Source organism: Mixophyes fleayi, chromosome 9, assembly GCF_038048845.1.
Source record: "Mixophyes fleayi isolate aMixFle1 chromosome 9, aMixFle1.hap1, whole genome shotgun sequence".
Taxonomy (NCBI): Eukaryota; Metazoa; Chordata; class Amphibia; order Anura; family Limnodynastidae; genus Mixophyes; species Mixophyes fleayi.
In genome coordinates, this window is record NC_134410.1 from 63745094 (window position 1) to 63763438 (window position 18345).

At 37.4% G+C, this 18345-nt stretch overlaps 1 protein-coding gene across 1 annotated transcript in view; it reads left to right on the forward strand.

Annotated features, from left to right (window-relative positions):
- Positions 1–17281, forward strand: part of FGF16 (fibroblast growth factor 16) — a 30955-nt gene extending 13674 nt beyond the window's left edge. Inside the window, exons 2-3 of the mRNA XM_075186024.1 lie at positions 8576–8679; positions 14994–17281. Coding sequence (XP_075042125.1) covers positions 8576–8679; positions 14994–15239 — 350 coding nt within the window. The 3' untranslated portion in view covers positions 15240–17281. The remainder of the gene's footprint in view (positions 1–8575; positions 8680–14993) is intronic.
- Positions 17282–18345: the final 1064 nt, after the last annotated feature.

Genomic DNA, 18345 nt, shown 5'->3' on the forward strand with positions numbered 1-18345 from the left:
GCCACCTCATCATTAAACCTACAACATTTTTCATGAATGAGATGCGCATTTAGGATCATGAGTTTTTTAACCTGCAACACCTCTTTTTTGAGTATACATTATATAATACGACTGTATAAAACAGTACTTGGAACACATCAAAAGAGCATCTTAAAAAGCATTTCCAGAACGTTTCAGAAATATTTTGACTTCCTTTAGATCACTTAGCCTGTCCAAACATGTCATTAATTCCCATCACTCCAACCTCAAATGTTAAAGTTACCAGAATAATTTGTAGAACACAGGGCAGCCAGCAGGAATCTCACTTGATTTATAGGTTTAAAACTTTAACACCAGATGGCTTAAATGAGTCTATATATTTATAAATGTTATCAGTATTTTAACGCTATTGTCTATAAGTTCCTCAGTTGTTAACAATAAATAATGACCATAAAGAAGTACCATATAGATGTGCTAGACAGCTTACACCAAGAAACAGGGAATTCAAGCATTTTAGTGTCAAACTTTCATCCTCCTTAATAGAACCACCTTTCCCAGTGTCCATTGATGACCGCTGTCCACCTGAAGGTGCCCAGGTCACGGAAGTCCATGAAGGTTTTGGTTGAGTTTCACAATTGGAAGAGTCCTAGGCACATTTGTATTTATTTACTTTATTTATACTGAACAGATGCATATATAATGGTGTCATTATACTTCAGAAGCTATATGACAACATAGGCTTATGTTACCCAAGCTGTCTTCCCATTACAGTGTCCATCACTCTGGATTTTGAGCCAGATATTTGAACTTTCATAACATCTAGTTACAGCCGTTCATTATATCGGATATGTGTCACCTGCTGCTTCCTCTTGGTCTTGCTCCTCCCAACCAATAGGAAGCTGTAGCTGACATCTCCTGTGCAATCAGATGATCCTATGTCATTATTGTAAGCCAATATTTATAAGTTGCCAACATATTTCAGACAGTTGTACAGTGTGAGAAAACTTCAGCACAAACAGTCAATGAGCATTGAAATAAGAGGTACAGAGAGCTTACAGCTTAAAGGGGAAGGATTGGAAGAGATGTACGATGAGTGTGAACATGGTGAGAGTCACTAAAGAGGAGATATGGGAACATATCAATCGGATGCAGGTTCTTTTTACCACATTTAGAGGATTGTTTCAGGTTGGTGGTGGAAGTAAATGTTTAAGAAGAAAAAAAATAGCAGAGAATTTTGTAATTCTGTGTGAAAATAATGGCGGATAGCATACAGTAGATACATGGTGAAAAGTTGAGTACATTTTTGGACCAGTAACATTTAGAATAGTATGGGAGTTAAGTGCTAAATTAAATTGATGCAATATAGTAAAAATGATTACATTGTATTGTCAGGTTAGCTTCAGTAACATATTAAACAGCTGTGTTTTGGAGTTGTGCCCATGATATTGGGGTTCACAGCATGAGTGGGCAAAGTTATTAAAACGATTTCATAACTTAACAAGATAAGTTAAGTAGAGTATATTTTCCCCTTAATTTTACATAGTTGATCTGTAAAACATATGGACATAAATCATTCTGCAAAGAGAATCTTATTCCTCTGCTTGGTTCCATTTAATAGCACAAGTTAAAGCTGGCACTTTGTTGAGATGTAGAGATCTTTCAGACATGTGCATTATTAATAATAATTAATAATTAATAATAATTATTAATAATACATTCTATTATTCAGTAAGAAAATGTGCATTATGTTTTATAAGACAGCTATTGTTTCAGTGTTACCCTTTAGGATATACAACATGTAAAACTGCAGAAGGGACTGAGGTTTGTCTGTTTACCAGAGCGTGAGTTTTGGCTAAACATAAGAAGTGTGCCTGTGATTTGCACTGCTAGATAGTAATGCGGGTGAGGAGAATGGAATAGGAATGATCTACAGGAAGTAAAGATGGAAAATAAATTTCGTTTTGAGGCTTCAACAGTTTTTATTTTATTTTTATTTTTTGTATTAATTGCCCTGAAAAATGTAATAATATACATTTATAGAGCCATCACTGGAACAAGTAAACACAAATTTTGTGCCTCTGTGATATGTCCGAGCTACGTCTGCTTAGATTAAAGTGTGAGAAGAAGGTTTATATTCTAAGATTACTCATCAGATTGCGCCTTATGTCTAAATAGAAATTGCATCATGTGAAGTTCACACATTTTATGCTCTAAACAAAAAGTTCTTAACCCATATGTAAGGACCAGCAACATAGATCACCATACCATTTAGGATGGGTCTTTGTCAACCTACTGTATACCACCTACTAATATACTAATTTTTATAATGTTTTCAAATAATGTTATGTGCAACCAGCAAATTGGAAGCTGTTGCTGACATATGTCCAATCAGATGAACCTGTCTCATTAATAGAATCTAATATTTATATGGTGATAACAGATTTCATACAGTTTTACAATGTGAGGAAATTCCAGCACCATCAACAAGCGCTGAAATAAGAGGTATATAGATGCCTGCCCATGAGAGCTTACAGTCTAAAGGAGTTCCTAACCTTATGGTAAGAACCAAAAACAAAGATAACCGTACAATTAAGCATGGGTCATGTTCATCCTGTCTTTGTAAACCTACTGTATACTACCTACAAATATACTCATTGGTCCTCATGAGTTTGTCATAAATTGAGCATAATTTATGCTAAAAAAAGCCCACATGCTAAGCCATACGCATTTTAAGATTAGGTCAGCACTGGTTGCATGTGCTTTCAGCTTATGCCAGGGATACGTACTTCCTAATTATGTCCATGTTTTAAATGTACCAAATGCATTCTTTTTTAGGCATCAATAAAACTTTAAAGAAAGACCTAATACAGCAGAAACGATTCCCTGTCTCCGGTACTGAAAAAATAAAATTGCTTAAACATGCACACAAAAGCATAATATATGCCCAAGCAACAAAGAAAGCACCAATCAGCATCAGGGATGCAGTCGCAAACAGCCAATAACAAGCAGTTCATCAGTGCCAAAAATCTGACCCTAACCACCTTTTTCCCATTCTGCATTAATTCACAATTGTGCAAACACACCCTGACTGTATTTCTCTTACGTTAAAACGCACCCTGTCCTGACTCTCCGGCACATCCTGGCATAAGTGGCAGAATACTCAAATCTGTATGGATGTATATGCTTGTGCCCACTTTCTGGACATGCACAGAGCAATTTCCCGCAACCAGAGCCGTAACTTAAAATTTTAGAGCCTGGGTCGAGAAACAAAACTGCCACCCCCTAGCCCTCAATTTTAACCAAATGAACTTTTAATATATTTATAAACTGCGCCCCCCTTTAGGGTTCCGCCCTGGGCGGTCTCCCCTATCGCACAGCCCTAGTTACGACCCTGCCTGCAACAGATACAATGCAATCTGGCATATGTCCCACTCTACATCAACCTCATTATTATCATGTTTAAATATATTATTTTGTACAAGCCCCAAGTTATCTATTCATTTTAACTGTAACATAATCATTTGCTAAAGAATGAAACATTGGCCAATCAAACATATAATATGCGTCTGGGACAATAAGTTTAAAACCCCCTGGCTTCAACAAACAATAAAATGCAATGTGTAGATTCCAGCATAACATAAATATAATACCACTTTTCAATGGTTCCTCATGTCAAACATGCTAGAGAAACTCTGGCCTTGGGACACCCTAGCGAATCCGTCGAGAATTTAAAAAGCTAATTTGAGCCAGTGGGATTTGGTTTCAGTTACACATTCCTTGTTTAGTGTCCTTATCTAGTGAACAATGGTACAAAGGTAGAGTCATGTTGTCACTTACCTGACATTTCCAGTGTGTGTATTCATCACAGACTGTCTGACTCTTTCTAAAACTAAGAATTATTATCTAACTGAAACACCAGTCAGGATTAATGACGTAAAGTTGCCATCTGACTTCTCAGTGAAATAATTACTAAGTTTGAACTACACGTATCTGGATATATTAGATCTGACATGTCACAGGTTTCTCTGCTAGTAGCTGTGGTCTATAATCACACAACTGGCTAGTAAGTAACTCAACCTGCTGTGTTATTACAGCCCTATACCAACCAGTGGATCTGAACGTTCTATAACAGAACAAATATATTGCTGTTAAACATGAAATATTTATCTTATTTGCTTATAATATACAGTTTCATGTTTTAGCACTTTTGGGTGAATTAGAAGTTGCAACTGTTTTGGTGGGACTAGTACTTAGGCAATTATAGGTAACTTATTAACTTATTAACCCAATCCTATCCTCTTGTTTTTTCACTTATGATCTATTGTAAATTATTTTTTTCATTAGCCAAATCATGCAATAAAACACAACCTTTTACCATTTGCATCACTTTTAATTAGTATCTGATAAAGATAAGGGTGATAACAGCTTAGGGGGGATATCCTTAGGTTGTAGGACTCTCTGAACATAGTCATACTTTTGAATGGGAAGTTTCTTGAAGGCCAGCTTTAGACAGCTGGGATCCATAAGTCCAGTTCCGGTGCTTGTGTTTAAGCTAAAGGATGGAGACACATTTGCATCTAAACCACTGCCTAATTGTTGCATCTGGTGAAAAAGAGTACAAAGGGGCATGTCTGGGATGTCACATACTATGTTTTCTTTAAATTGCTACCAATAAACGGCTTCCATATGGAGTCAGTGGCTCCCTGAGTTTTCTGTACAGTAAATAGCATATTCTTCTTAGAGTAACCTCTGAAATCTGTCCTGGGGATTCATGCTATTGCTTCCGGCAAGCTAGGAGGTTCGTAAAACGGCACTGCCATTTAGGATGTCTTCATTGTGCTTTAACAGTTTTATATTGATCTATGTCAACAAGGCTTTTCAGTGTTGTTTGATGTAAGATGTGGTGACATCCAAATGTTTCTATGTCAAGCAGTTTGAAAAAGGGACCTTCCATTTCCAATTTTGCAAAGCAAATAGTGGAAAAGACTGATTTGTTTTGGGGACTATTGTCTTTATATGACCTATGATCTCATAAGTTAGAAATGAAGATCAGATGTGTCCCCAGTTCAATGAATGTATGGCATCGGGTACATTTGAAAAACCAAAGAAAGTCAAGTTGGGTTTAAAGTAGACTACAACTCTGGCCATTAGACAGTCATTTCCCTGCCAAAGTACAGAGGAATCCTTAAAAGACCTTTGATATTTAAAGGTGAACAGTTAAAAATGTCTGTAAGCTTATTTGGTGAGAAGCATCATCATAGCACAAATTGTTCTCCTCTTTTGGAGGAGAACTCCCTGCAGCTATCTCTAGTAATGCTCTTTAATGATTATATTGTACCCACTTTAGAACACATGTGCACAGATCATTAGCCTCATATCTTACTGCGCCGGAGCTTCGAGTCATTGCTTCTTGCATTTGGGATCAAGATGTACCCTGCCTAATTATATGCTCATCCTGTACTCCCTATCTAAATGACCATATGTTTTTAATGACTATTTTCACTTTATTTCAAAAAAGCAAATGCAATTAAATTCAATAACAAGACAGCCCTTTTCTTTACAGCTTAGAAAATCAATTTCTAGCTGTAAAGAGTTAATATAATGGCTTCCAGAAGCTTGTACCCAAATCAGTAAAAATTTGTATTGGTTGTTTTCAGAGGTGTAAACTCAAGCTTTAAGGTCATATAAAAAAATATTACACCAATGCGGGTGCAGGTACTGAGGGTGCCTTAGGCTGCACTCCCCCCTCTTGTGTTGCTCCACTATCCCAGCTACATATCTTAGCAGGCCCTAGGTGTTGACAACATCCACTTCTTCTGGGACTGGAAGTGTGGCTTGTAACATCAAAGCCAAGCCTCATATTCCCATTGTAACACTAACATGGAGGAGCATCAGCCGACCAGCTTCACATGTACGCTGCTTCCCCTTCATGTCATCAGCTGACGCTCTGTGTGGGGCTTTGCCGCAGCATTAAAACTCTGCAATGTTTTATGTGTCCCTAACCATTGGCGCCCTAGGCAAGTGCTTAGGTTCGCCTAATGGTAGCGACGGCCCTGTATGACACGGCCTATCCATTATATTTTATTTCTAAATGCTTTAGTGTGTGTAAGCTTGTATCTAGCTATTTGTTTCCAATCTAGAAAGCCATTTATGAGGATGGATCCCCTAATACCACTCTAGTTAGGCCCTGACATGTATTACTGCAGACTAAGCTGCTTTTATAGTGTAAAGAAGACCATACTTGCCTACTCTACTGGAAAGTCCTGGAGACTCATGAATTTTGGGGGGTCCTCCCTTACACCCGAGAGAGCAGGGAACCCTGGGCAAGTATGTGTAAGACACAGTAACAATCACTCACATTGTTGCATGGATAAGAAAGAGTTAATGGCCATTCATTCTTTGACAAAAATCTATGTGTTTTCCTCCGTAATGCAAAATATCTGGAAGAGAGTGGCTCATTGGCTATGGACACTGATATGCTGAGAACTCCCAGAGTATTGACTGACCAGGGAAACAATTGTGTTTGTAGAGTACTGTGTAAAATTGTATGTGTTATAAAAATGAATAGTAGATAAAGTTTTAGATTTCAAACTACTATCATTAGACATTCACTAATGCTCATTTGACATCTGTTTGCTTGCGTAAGCTCTGTTTGCTTGCGTAAGCTCACTGTTAAGCATAGCATTAAGTGTAAAACACCAGCCTCTAACGACTGCCTGCACTGTCATCTGAACTATGGTTTAACAACTTAAAATGTTTATGCTAAATTGTGTACTTATACTTGTTTCTATTTGAGTGTATACATATATATATATATATATATATATATATATATATATGTGTGTGTGTGTGTGTGTGTGTGTGTGTGTGTGTGTGTGTACCAAAATAGTATGATACCGGTTAGATTTACTATTTATGTAACTGTGTAACAGTAATTTTCCTTTTATTATAATTTTAAAATCTTTGCCAGAGGCGAACAAGATGCATATCTTCTATTTACCGGTTACTAAAAACCAGATGTACTAGTACAAATTACTCCATATAGGACATTAGTTACTGCAGGCCTCATTCTGTGCAAACTTTAAAGGTTTAAGTTAAGCAGCTCTTGCGCTATTATATTTGCTGTAATGTGAGCCAACAAGATACAACTGGTAGAGCACAATAGCTGCCCATCCAATACTTGCAATTAATGCATTTATGCAATTATCCGGTAGGTGTGGTTAACATTTATTGGTCTGCAGATTTATATTTTCATTATTGAATGTTAACATGGAGGCTTATTTTAAAATATTTTTAAATTCACCTGGATTAATCTATTTATGCACTTGAAAGAGATAACTGGCTCTTGTTAGTTATTTAAAACCTCAGAGTTTGCTGAGTGGTGACTGCCATAATGAGCTGCCTTAAAAAAAAAAATGCTACTGTGTTGTATGCAGGGCTGAATTAAGACAATGGGATAAGGGTATTGCAAGGCCCCCAATAATTTGTAAAGGCCCTTGTCCCCCCGCAACCAAATCACACCCCCTCAGTCCCAATGTATCACCTCTGCTCCTCCTCTTCCCCCCAAATATATATAAAAAAAAAACCACTTGCCTACTTGATGTCTTCTTCAGGTCCTCTGCAGGCTTCAGATGGCACTTCTTTCTTCTTGCCCTGTCAGTGCACTGGCAGGAGGGCAGCTAACAGCCTCAGATTTGCTGTTAGCAGTGTCTGTCTAACAGGACTGAATGGGAGGCAATGGCATACAGTGACAATCTTTGTTAGGGCTCCCCAGCTGCCCGAGGCCCATGAGCTATAGCCCAGAAAGCCCATTGTGTTAATCCAGCTCTGGTTGTATGTACAGAAAGAATTTAGGATGGACTATCACAGAAATATGACAGCACATAGTGCACAACTTATCAATAGTAAACACAGCTCTTCTGACATTCAGTGGAAGTTAAGGTGGGATAGAAAGCCGATCTCTACAACATATTAAAATATTTTCTTTGGTGTAAATTTACTTACTGATCCGTTGTATAAAAATGACGTATTAGAGACACATTACTGGGAATAGAAAGGGACATTCAAATCGAACTATTAATGCAGAAATTACCTACTTATCGCACAGTAAGGTTATACTATGTAGCATATATCTTATGTCAAATAAAGTGAATTATCTTCTATAGGGAAATACAGAATGTTGAAATTGGCTTTGACCACAAGAAAATTTTATTTTTTTCTTCGAGTTAACACCCATTGATTTCTTGTGCATTTCCCCACAGAGAACAATTCAGTTTGACACGAGATATCTGCTACATTCAGCAAATGGCAGCCTTAAAGCAATGGACAATATATGGAAGAGCAGTCTAGATTGATACATGCCTTTACTTGTTAGTGACATGAGCATAGTCATCTAATATTAAATATTATTTTAATACAACATATCCTCACTAGGGATATGACAAGAAAAATTGGGACCTATTTACTGGTGTTTTGTTGTCAGTGATACATTATTATAAAATGTATAACAATATGTATAAGTTTGCCTAAAAGATTGCAGCATTTTGTTATATTTCTGCCATGTAAGGCTCATAGTATACATGTGTTTATCTCTTAGGAATTTTGGAGTTCATTAGCTTGGCTTTTGGTCTTGTCAGTATCCGTGGTGTGGACTCTGGACTGTACCTGGGCATGAATGAGAGAGGCGAACTGTATGGGTCGGTAAGTTTGAATTTTTCATGACTTTCCTAGTTTACAAACATTATTGCACAATAGAAGGACAAATGTTTGCTGGATTGTTTCCCAATCTTCATAAAAGCAGAAATACTAGTCAATGTAAGGTCCACAAGTGGCATGAGAGGTCTATAAACTGGCCATGTCTACACAGGTGATGGCCAATTTGGTCAGTTTCAATCTACATTGTAGTTTGTCTGGCCAATCGGATGACCATTATGACTAATCAGACTCCGATCCATTCAAATAAAAAATATGAAAAATCCAGTTGACCACTAATTTACAATGGAACATAGACGTTGTCAACTAAAACAAGGTTTTCTCCTTGTGAGATCAAATTGACAGATGTTTCTGGGATTTTGTTTTGCTTTTCTAGAATTTATATAACTTTGACCTTAATAGATATGTCTTTTTGTAACCTCACTTACAATGTAACTATATCTGATCCAGCCATATGACCCAAATGCCAAATGAACAGACTATGTGGTAGATCAAGCCCAATGACTGTATCTGACAGTGTATGTCTATATCTTTTGGTGATTTGCACCTGTTTGTGTAATCAGGGCCATCTTTTCCATTGGGCATGATGGGCAGGTGCCCGGGGGCCCCACGGGCAAGGGGGCCCCATAGGCAGGGCTCTTAATTAGAATAAATAATCCTAAAAAAAATAAAACTGCAAAAAAACCCTTCAAGGGTCACTGAGCAGGTACATCTATCTATCTCTATCTCTATATATCTATATGTATATCTGTATCTCTATACATCCATATATATATATATATATATATATATATATATATATATGTGTGTGTAGGGGCCCCAGTGCACTGCTTTGCCCGGGGGCCCATAATGTTGTTAAGATGGCCCTGTGTGTAATCGGTTGATCACTTATCCACCTTGTTTGATCAAATTGTATTTTGATCAGATGTGACAGTCACCTGATTGGCCAGACATGTTATAATGTTTGCCTAATTTGATAAAACGCAGCCACAATGTCCAACATCCTTAATACGCCTCAGGCCAGCTTTAATAATTATTTGGGACCTATTTTTTATTTATTTTTTTAAAGTAGAACTGGTATCTTGTAGACTAACATGTAGTAATCTTGTGTGTTGACCAATGATGTCATGCCCTGTTTAACTACTTTAGTTTATTTAACACTACAGACATAGCCAACATCATTGTGTATGAAAAAAGGGTTTGTTACAAGAGTGTGTGTTGGTATCATCAGCATCCACCAGCAAGGTCAACTTAACAGTATCTGTGGTAGTATAACCTTGCATTGATGATGCTCATACTAGTCTAGAATGGGTCAGCATGGCTTATTCGGCTGATGAACTTTCTATATTTGAGATTCAGTGATGGCGCTGAATTCCACATTAAAATCCCGGGAAGTGACTGCAATTGGGTGTAGCAGTCTAAATGACAGGGTTACTTAACTTACTGTGAGTCATGAAGGCTTAATATATCTCACTGATAAGCTCCTACAGTGGTGTGGTGATCAGTTGGTCACAGTGACTGTTTGATCAAACCCTTTATAGATGACCGCATGGTATTCTAGGCACCAACATAAATGTCAAACTCCTTTGTACAAATGGTTAGATAAGTAAATCTGAGAGCAGGCAAAACAACACTATGTCCCTTGTGCTAGAACTTCAACAGAGCCTCACCCAGTTTTCACTTAGTCAAGCTGTTCACTTGTGACAATCACATTCTTTCATTTGAATAAATCAGTTAAGCTAATAAAATATTAGCAATTTGTTTACAAACAGAAGCCCACCTCTTGTGTGCAAAGGCACCTAAAAATATGAATTTGTAGACATTTGGATATTGGATGACAGGTACCTTATTTTGCAGCTGGTTAAATGTATTCCCATCAATTTAACCCCTGCAGTGAAATGAAAACAAGCACATGTACAGTAAAGCTTATGATGGCAAAGCTCATCTTTAAAGAGAAAATATATAAAATTTGTGTGTGTGTGTGTGTGTATATATATATATATATATGTGTGTGTGTGTGTGTGTGTGTGTGTGTGTGTGTGTGTGTATATGTGTGTGTGTGTGTGTGTGTGTGTGTGTGTGTGTGTGTGTGTATATATATATATATATATATATATATATATATATATATAACAAAATAAGCGGGAGGGGGCGCCACATAGTATAATACTGTATATAATAATACAGAAAGATGTACCACAAAGTAGAATTAGAAACACCAAGTGGATAAGAACACTCAGATATTATTGGTGAATCAATAAAGAGGAAAAGTACTTTCAAGCACCGACACCGAGACAATATATTGTGCGTACCAAATATCAAAACTTTAAGGCTTATCTGTAGATATAACTGATGTCTTCATGGGTCAGATTAGGCTCTATTGCCCCTTCAGATTAGTGGGAAGCTTCACTCAGCACTTAGGGTCCAGATCTGATACTTCATAGATCCTCAGTAATAGCCAGGATTATAGAAAGGAATGAACTCACATAGTGTGAAACTGTATAGCAACACATTTATTTTATATAGCAATACAGATGTACACGTACATAAAAACTATAAAAAAAAGAGCATTTTTGGGTATCTTTGTTACACACGGAGCAGTTTGAATTCAAATGGAGGCTCACCACCATGTAGCTGGATACAGCGTCAGCAGGCTCCTAGTAAACACAGTCCTCAACGCGTTTCGTCTTATTAAATCAAGACTTCATCAGGAGGAATAGTATATATATATATATATATATATATATATATATATATATATATATATATATATATATGTATGTGTGTGTGTATGTGTGTGTGTGTATATATATACATATATATATATATATATATATATATATACACACACTGTATATATACCTATATGTGTTATTGTATTATGTAACATCCAGACAATTATTGTAGAATGTAATATCCTTACAAGACATTGCCCCCACTGGAATTAATAAGTAAATTCTAGCATACTAAATTCTAGAAGAATTCTAGAGGAATTTTTTGGGCAAGTTCCCTGTATATGTGGGTGTAAGTAGTACTCCTGCCTCAAACCTGGTGCGCATGCTACAGATGAAGAGCTGCACTCAGCATATAGACTGCAATACTCGTTTTTTTGTGTGTCCTTTTTTTTAGTTGTGAAGTACGCTGAAGTTGTGTTCAGCTCTGCACCAGGCATCAGTCAAAGCGGAACAAAGGCAATTTTAAAACAATTTAGTCATTGGCAAGATTACTCACAATCCAACAGTGTCAGAATCCAGAAGTTCAGAACCCATCCTTAAAAACTAAGTTGTTGTTTTTTTTAAGAGATATTCATATTTGATTGTCTGGATGACTTTAATATTATAGTGCTGTGTGTATAAATCATCACCATCATGGTGATGATTTATACATTCAGCTATTCATCTTCAGCTATTTATATAGCGCCACAAATTCTGCAGCACTGTACACAGAACTCACATCAGTCCCTGCCTCATTAGAGCGGACAGTTTAAATTCCCTAACATATTCACACACAGACAAAGAGAGACTAGGGTCAATTTGATAGCAGCCAATTAACCAACTAGTATGTTTTTTTGGAGTGTGGGAGAAAACTGGAGCACCAGGAGGAAACCCAGACAAACACGGGGAGAACATACAAACTCCACACAGATAAGGCCAAGGTCAGGAATTGAATTCATGACCCCAGTGCTGTGAGGCAGAAGTGCTAACCACTAAGCCAATGTGCTGCTGTAACCCATAGTAACCAACTGAATTCTACCTTAAATTTCTTTAGTACAGTTTAGAAAGTGAAAGCAATAATCTGTCTAGTTTCTATGTGCTCCAGCCAGGGTTTGCAGAACATAAGCCTGGCCAATCTGCCTGCACCGAAAAACCTTTTTTTCTGGCGCCAGCGACATGTCCCCTTGTTCCGATTCCCCTGCTCTGAATAGAGCAGGTATTGAAACAAGAATAGCGGCAAAGGGCAAGGGTCGGTTCCAGGTGTACAAATGAAATAAGCATCACATGTCTGTTGAACCCTGCCAAAGATCTGTGATGGCACTGAGTATCATTATACACTAAAGGAGCCCAAACAGTATGTCTGCACTATTTTTACTTTTTACCACTACGAAACCTAGGGTCTTGGCACATAAAGGGTAAACAAGTTTGTAACCTGGAGCATCTCAGCCTGGTGTGCCATAGCAACCCAGAAATCTTTGCGCTAATCTAGTCTTCCTATGTCAGCATCATATGTCAGATGAGTCTTCATATATCACCTCCCAGTCATTATAATAATATATATATATATATATATATATATATATATATATATATATATATTATTTATGTACACAAAATGAAGAGAAATACCCAATTTCAGGCTGGTATTTGTAGATATTCAGTCTGCATTATACTTTAGGGGAGGGGGGGTGTCTGTAAAAGCGAGGTCTCGCTTTTCAGAAACATATATACATATGGTAGTCATTTCATGATTAAAAATGTGTTTCTACAATAGCCTGCTCTCTTCCCTCTGCGGATTTGAGCTGGCCCTGCGATGTGTCACTTGCAAGCCAGCTTCTTTTATGTCAAAGCTGTAAAATTCATGTTGAAAACATATACTGTCTGTGCCAAGGCATAAGGGAACAATCTTCAAAAAATCTATGTACAGGTGGAGATTTTCCTATTAAAATGATCAAAGACACAATTAGCAACGCTAAAAGAAAAACATTCTTAGTCCAAAGGAAAAAGTCAAGGATTTTTTTATTCTTCCCAGGGCTCCAGCTGGAAGAACACAAGCAAAAATCATAGGTTGTTAACTCTTACCATGCCAAATTGGTATCTGGTACCTGACAGTCATGGGCTCCAACATAGGGAAGGTACTAGAAGAAGGTAGACTTCCTGGTTCTTCAATAGAACTTTAATACTGATCTTTAAAGCTTTCTTTAAATCCCCATATTCCTTTGCCTGCATTCCTGATAGTGGTTGCAGGGAGCAAATGATAGGCGAAAATTGATTTACATCGTATTCTTTAAAGGTCAAACCTATGGAATATATTTGACAAATTGCCACACCTGAGATGTGGTCTTAAGATCCAAATTGCAGTACCTATAAAACTGTGATTCGGAGTCTGAAATCTCAAACCGCATCCAAGTTGATGCCTGCGGCTTGGGCCAAAACATATGGTGAAACCAAGTGTAAAATATATTGTTTGCCACTAAAACCAGGGGCCAAACCATGTAGTAATCCCTCTGCTAGTAATAAAGGGCACTAGGCAAAACAGGCTGGGCTGTTTTAACACTATTAACAGGGAGATAGCGACTGTGTATCATTGGTAAGTTTCTCTGACTTTTGACTAATTGCTCCATTTATGCTGATAAATCAGGTGCAAGTTTCTAGTTTTGATCTGATTTATTCCAATAGTGGTATTAATATATCAGGTTTAGTTAGTTCTGAAAAGGGCAATCCTCAAAATGCTAATCCCATTTTGGAAAAATAAATATCTAAAATAAGTAGGTTGTGATTATCTTTGGAGTTAAAACTAAAATGCCCCTATTCATAAACATACTTGCTAACTTTCATTTACTCCCCGTCACCCCGAACTGTTGACAAAAATGTATATAGGAGATAATACTATCTACATAGAAGTAGAACAATGCTACACAGTGACCAGATTATCTTGAAAAATGATACAACATTTCTACATGGCATGAACAGCATCTGTTGTGTTACTTAGAAAGGCGCAGTAGTGGTTTTAAAGTAAGAGTAGTAGTACTTGAATGTACACAATATTTTTATACATCCATGCTGTTTCCAGACAATAAATTGGAATATTACTTTTCTTATTTATTTGAAACCTTCCTTGTCATAAAAATGTAAATGTTAATCATTTTAATGCAGTATCATTTATGTACATTTATTTTATAAAAAGCAAAAAAAAATAAAAAAATTTTTGATTGCACTTTTGCTTGAATATGAAACTTAAGTAGTACAATATGTGCGGTAATATGTCATTTAATTTCTGCAAAGAGGCATATGAGTGCCCCGAAACGCTGCCTTTCATCTTTCTCTGCACCATAATAAATATGGGTTCCTAACCTGCTACCAGTAACAATTGTATGTAATTCATGTATCGCCTGTATGAAAGTCACTTTAATACGTTTAATTTTTATTTTTATTCTAGAGTAAAATAAATTGTTCCCTATTGATTTTATAGACATTGTACTACTACAAATGAAAGTGCATTTCATATAACTTTTCCTATAACTACTCATTATGTGTTATTCGTATTGTGACCTGATCCTCACCAGTCTGTTCTTTTCTATTTGACAGAAGAAGCTGAACAGGGAATGTGTTTTTCGGGAGCAATTTGAAGAAAATTGGTACAATACTTACGCATCCACCTTATATAAACACACGGATCCGGACAGACATTTGTATGTGGCTCTAAATAAAGATGGATCTCCACGAGATGGATACAGGACTAAAAGACTTCAGAAGTTCTCACATTTTCTCCCAAGACCTGTGGATTCTTCTAAAATACCAGTTATGTACAGGGACCTTTTTCACTATAGGTGATGTTCCGCTGGCTTCTGATGCTAATGTACATACCAGAGACTCTTACTGTGGCTAGAGCGCTATTACTGAAAGCACAATCCTTTTAAACCATTGTGAGAGGACAAGTTTAAAAGGTTTGTGATCTAGGAAGAAGAGTGAGGGCCTTCCGAATATAGACCACTTTTCCTTTTTATATTAAAGAGATGCTTACTTTTGTAAATAATAAGACAATAGGTACTTTGTACCATTCTCTACCAAGAAACCTATACCACTGGTTACCAGTCTCCTGGAACCCAATATACATATCCATTCCTGACATTGGCTGAGTTAAAGCCTTCAGTAGAGAAGAGTTGAGGAGTAACGGCCTTTAATGGCCCGTTTGTTACTAAAGGCTTTGAACTGAGAGTAATGGTACTGTGCTTGAATGTAAGTGAGCATTATTATTCAAAGGGGATCACTTATTTGTTCCTTTTTTATTAAAATGAAAAAAAATCCTAATGCGGGATTCTTTCTGGAATCTCTGACAAAGTGAAATAAGAGGGGTGCATCGTAAAAGACATACTGGTGCTGTGGTTTAGCAAATATGTAACCCTGGGGATTTTCTAATTAATTTAATTGCAAATCAGCTCATGTTAGAAATCCACATGTAAAATTCTAAACGACTGTGAACTATCACTGAAATCTTCCACAAGCACAACATGACTAGAAGCTGTGGGGAGCTGTTAGTTTGCGGTTTAAAACATAGGCAAACAAGGCAATACTATACACTGTTATTCTCACTAGTAGCTTTCCTCAGCTTCAAAAAATACTTCCTTAACCACATACACAAACATATGTGTGTATATATAATATACATATAGGACCTCATTTAGAGTAGGACGCAAAGTCCGTTTAAGAAGTGTAGGAGTGAGAGTGTGCCGCAGCTTGGTAGGGTATTATGAGTGGCAAGCAACCCCAGTTGCGTCCCACTCTTAATACCCTATCGAGCTGCAAGTAGTTCCTGCAGCTAGCTAACTGCTTGTGCCACCTAATTCCTGCCGCACAGCTTTAGCCCTGTTTTGACGTGTGTTGCGTCTGCGCCTCACTGCGACTAGGATGTATTTACATGGTCACGCCTTCACAATTCCGCGTTCCTCCCATTCTCTCGTAGTGAGTCGCAAGTGTTAATTGCGTCCAAGATGCAGGCGGATTTGGTGCTTTCTGCACATGCGTGGTAGTGTTTTTTGGTTAGATGCGCCTAAAACGGACTTTGCGTCCGACTCTAAATGAGGTCCATAATGTGCGTATGTGTGCAAAGATGGAGCACATTTCTTTTAGATAGGTGGCACAATGGGATTACCCCAGAAGAGTAGGTCTGCTGGTATGTGCATTCCATTGTCCCCAGAAAAACAATGGAATCTCCATTGTTCCAGGGACATCATCAAGGAGCCATACGACAGGCGCTCATCACACACTGATTGCTGAAGAGACATGTGCTTCATTTGTTTGTGGCTGTGTGTGTCTTTTATATATTAAAATAAAAATACCAAGTCACATACCCACTAATCATTCACACAAGTATATGTATTTGATGTAGGCACTTAAGATAAGGCCAAAAATAATGTTTTGAATGTTACAAATTTTGTTTATTGCAATGTTGAATATATATCAACTTAGCACCTGTAACCGACTAGGATGGATGATTGAACATAACCATTTCTGTCCCATTGCAAGAATCTCAAACATAACAAGACAGAGGAATTCACCACCTTCTATATCTAGTGGTGACCTGCACGTCTCTTAGGCAATGTTCTTCTGAAGATACAAATCTGTGGAACTTACTCCCCTGAACTAACAATGCTCCTGTTTTCAAGGAACGTTATATAGATGCAAGCATAGATACTGTGCATAAGGATGAAAACTATTTATAAAATGTATATGATATTTATTTTATATATTTATTTATTTCAAATAATTTTATTTTTAATGAGAGATGCCTATGACCAGATTTTTCATCAGGAGGAAAAAAAGGTCCTACTGACACATTAAAAAAATTAAGAATAATTTTGAGTCTTTCAGAGCTTATTGGCAATAAAATTGTCTTTATATTGTAAGTCGGTATGTTTTTAATGGTTTACATGGTGGATATTTGTTGGGAAATGAAACATGTTTAACACTGCTGAGAATAGAGATGGATTTACATTGTATCGTCAGCTTCCCTAGCTAGACCTGTAATACAAAAACGAGTCACAGATTAGGTGAGTGAGTTTATTATCAAAATCGGTATAGTAATATACAAACGTGTGAAGTTAAGTAAATCGATTTAGCAGGACTAACATAGCTGAGACTAAATTTTCCCGGGAGAACAATATATATTATATGGTTAAAGGGTTAATCTCACAGCCCCAGCTGAAAACCTGGGCTGAGTGACGTTTCCGAAGACTACTGGAGGACTACTGAGAAGCCACAAACACAGACATTGCGGTTTCTCATTGGTCCTTTCACTAACTCCCACTGAAGAGACCTGCACAGTGTGCAGCTGTCGGCAGCAAGCCCCTGCGATCGCCCCCACCTGGATCCGCCAGTGCTCCCACCATTAGTCCTAGTGGGGGTGGACTGCCTAAAGCTGCATAATATTTACATGTGACTGAAGGCCGAGAGGCAGGCCGAGAATGTTAATATGGTAATATTGCGCGTAAAAACCGTTCATACGGTAATTTACTCGCTCAGGGAGCTGCGAACTGAAATTCAGCGAGTAATTACCGTATTAACGGTAATAGTTTTAGAGCGCGAGTTTTTCGGCGGTCCGGACGAACAATTGAATACCCCCCTTAAAATGCCCTAGCCATTATCTACACTGTCCATGGCATCAGCCTACTCATTCACCTGTGTAGCAATGCCTCTTACTGTGTCTGCAGATAAAAAAAGTAGACACTGTGACATTATCATTGAGCAGCAACAATTATTTCCTCTGTATGCATTTGATTAGGGTCATAGCACATGTGTTATCAGTCTTCATCTTTCGCTTGAGCCTGTGTCCCCAAACTTGAAGTGAGAGGGGATAAAACAACAGATGGCCAATAAGATCATTGGAATTTTCACAGCATTAGTGGAAAAAAATAAGGTCCTCCAACAGCTTAGGATAATG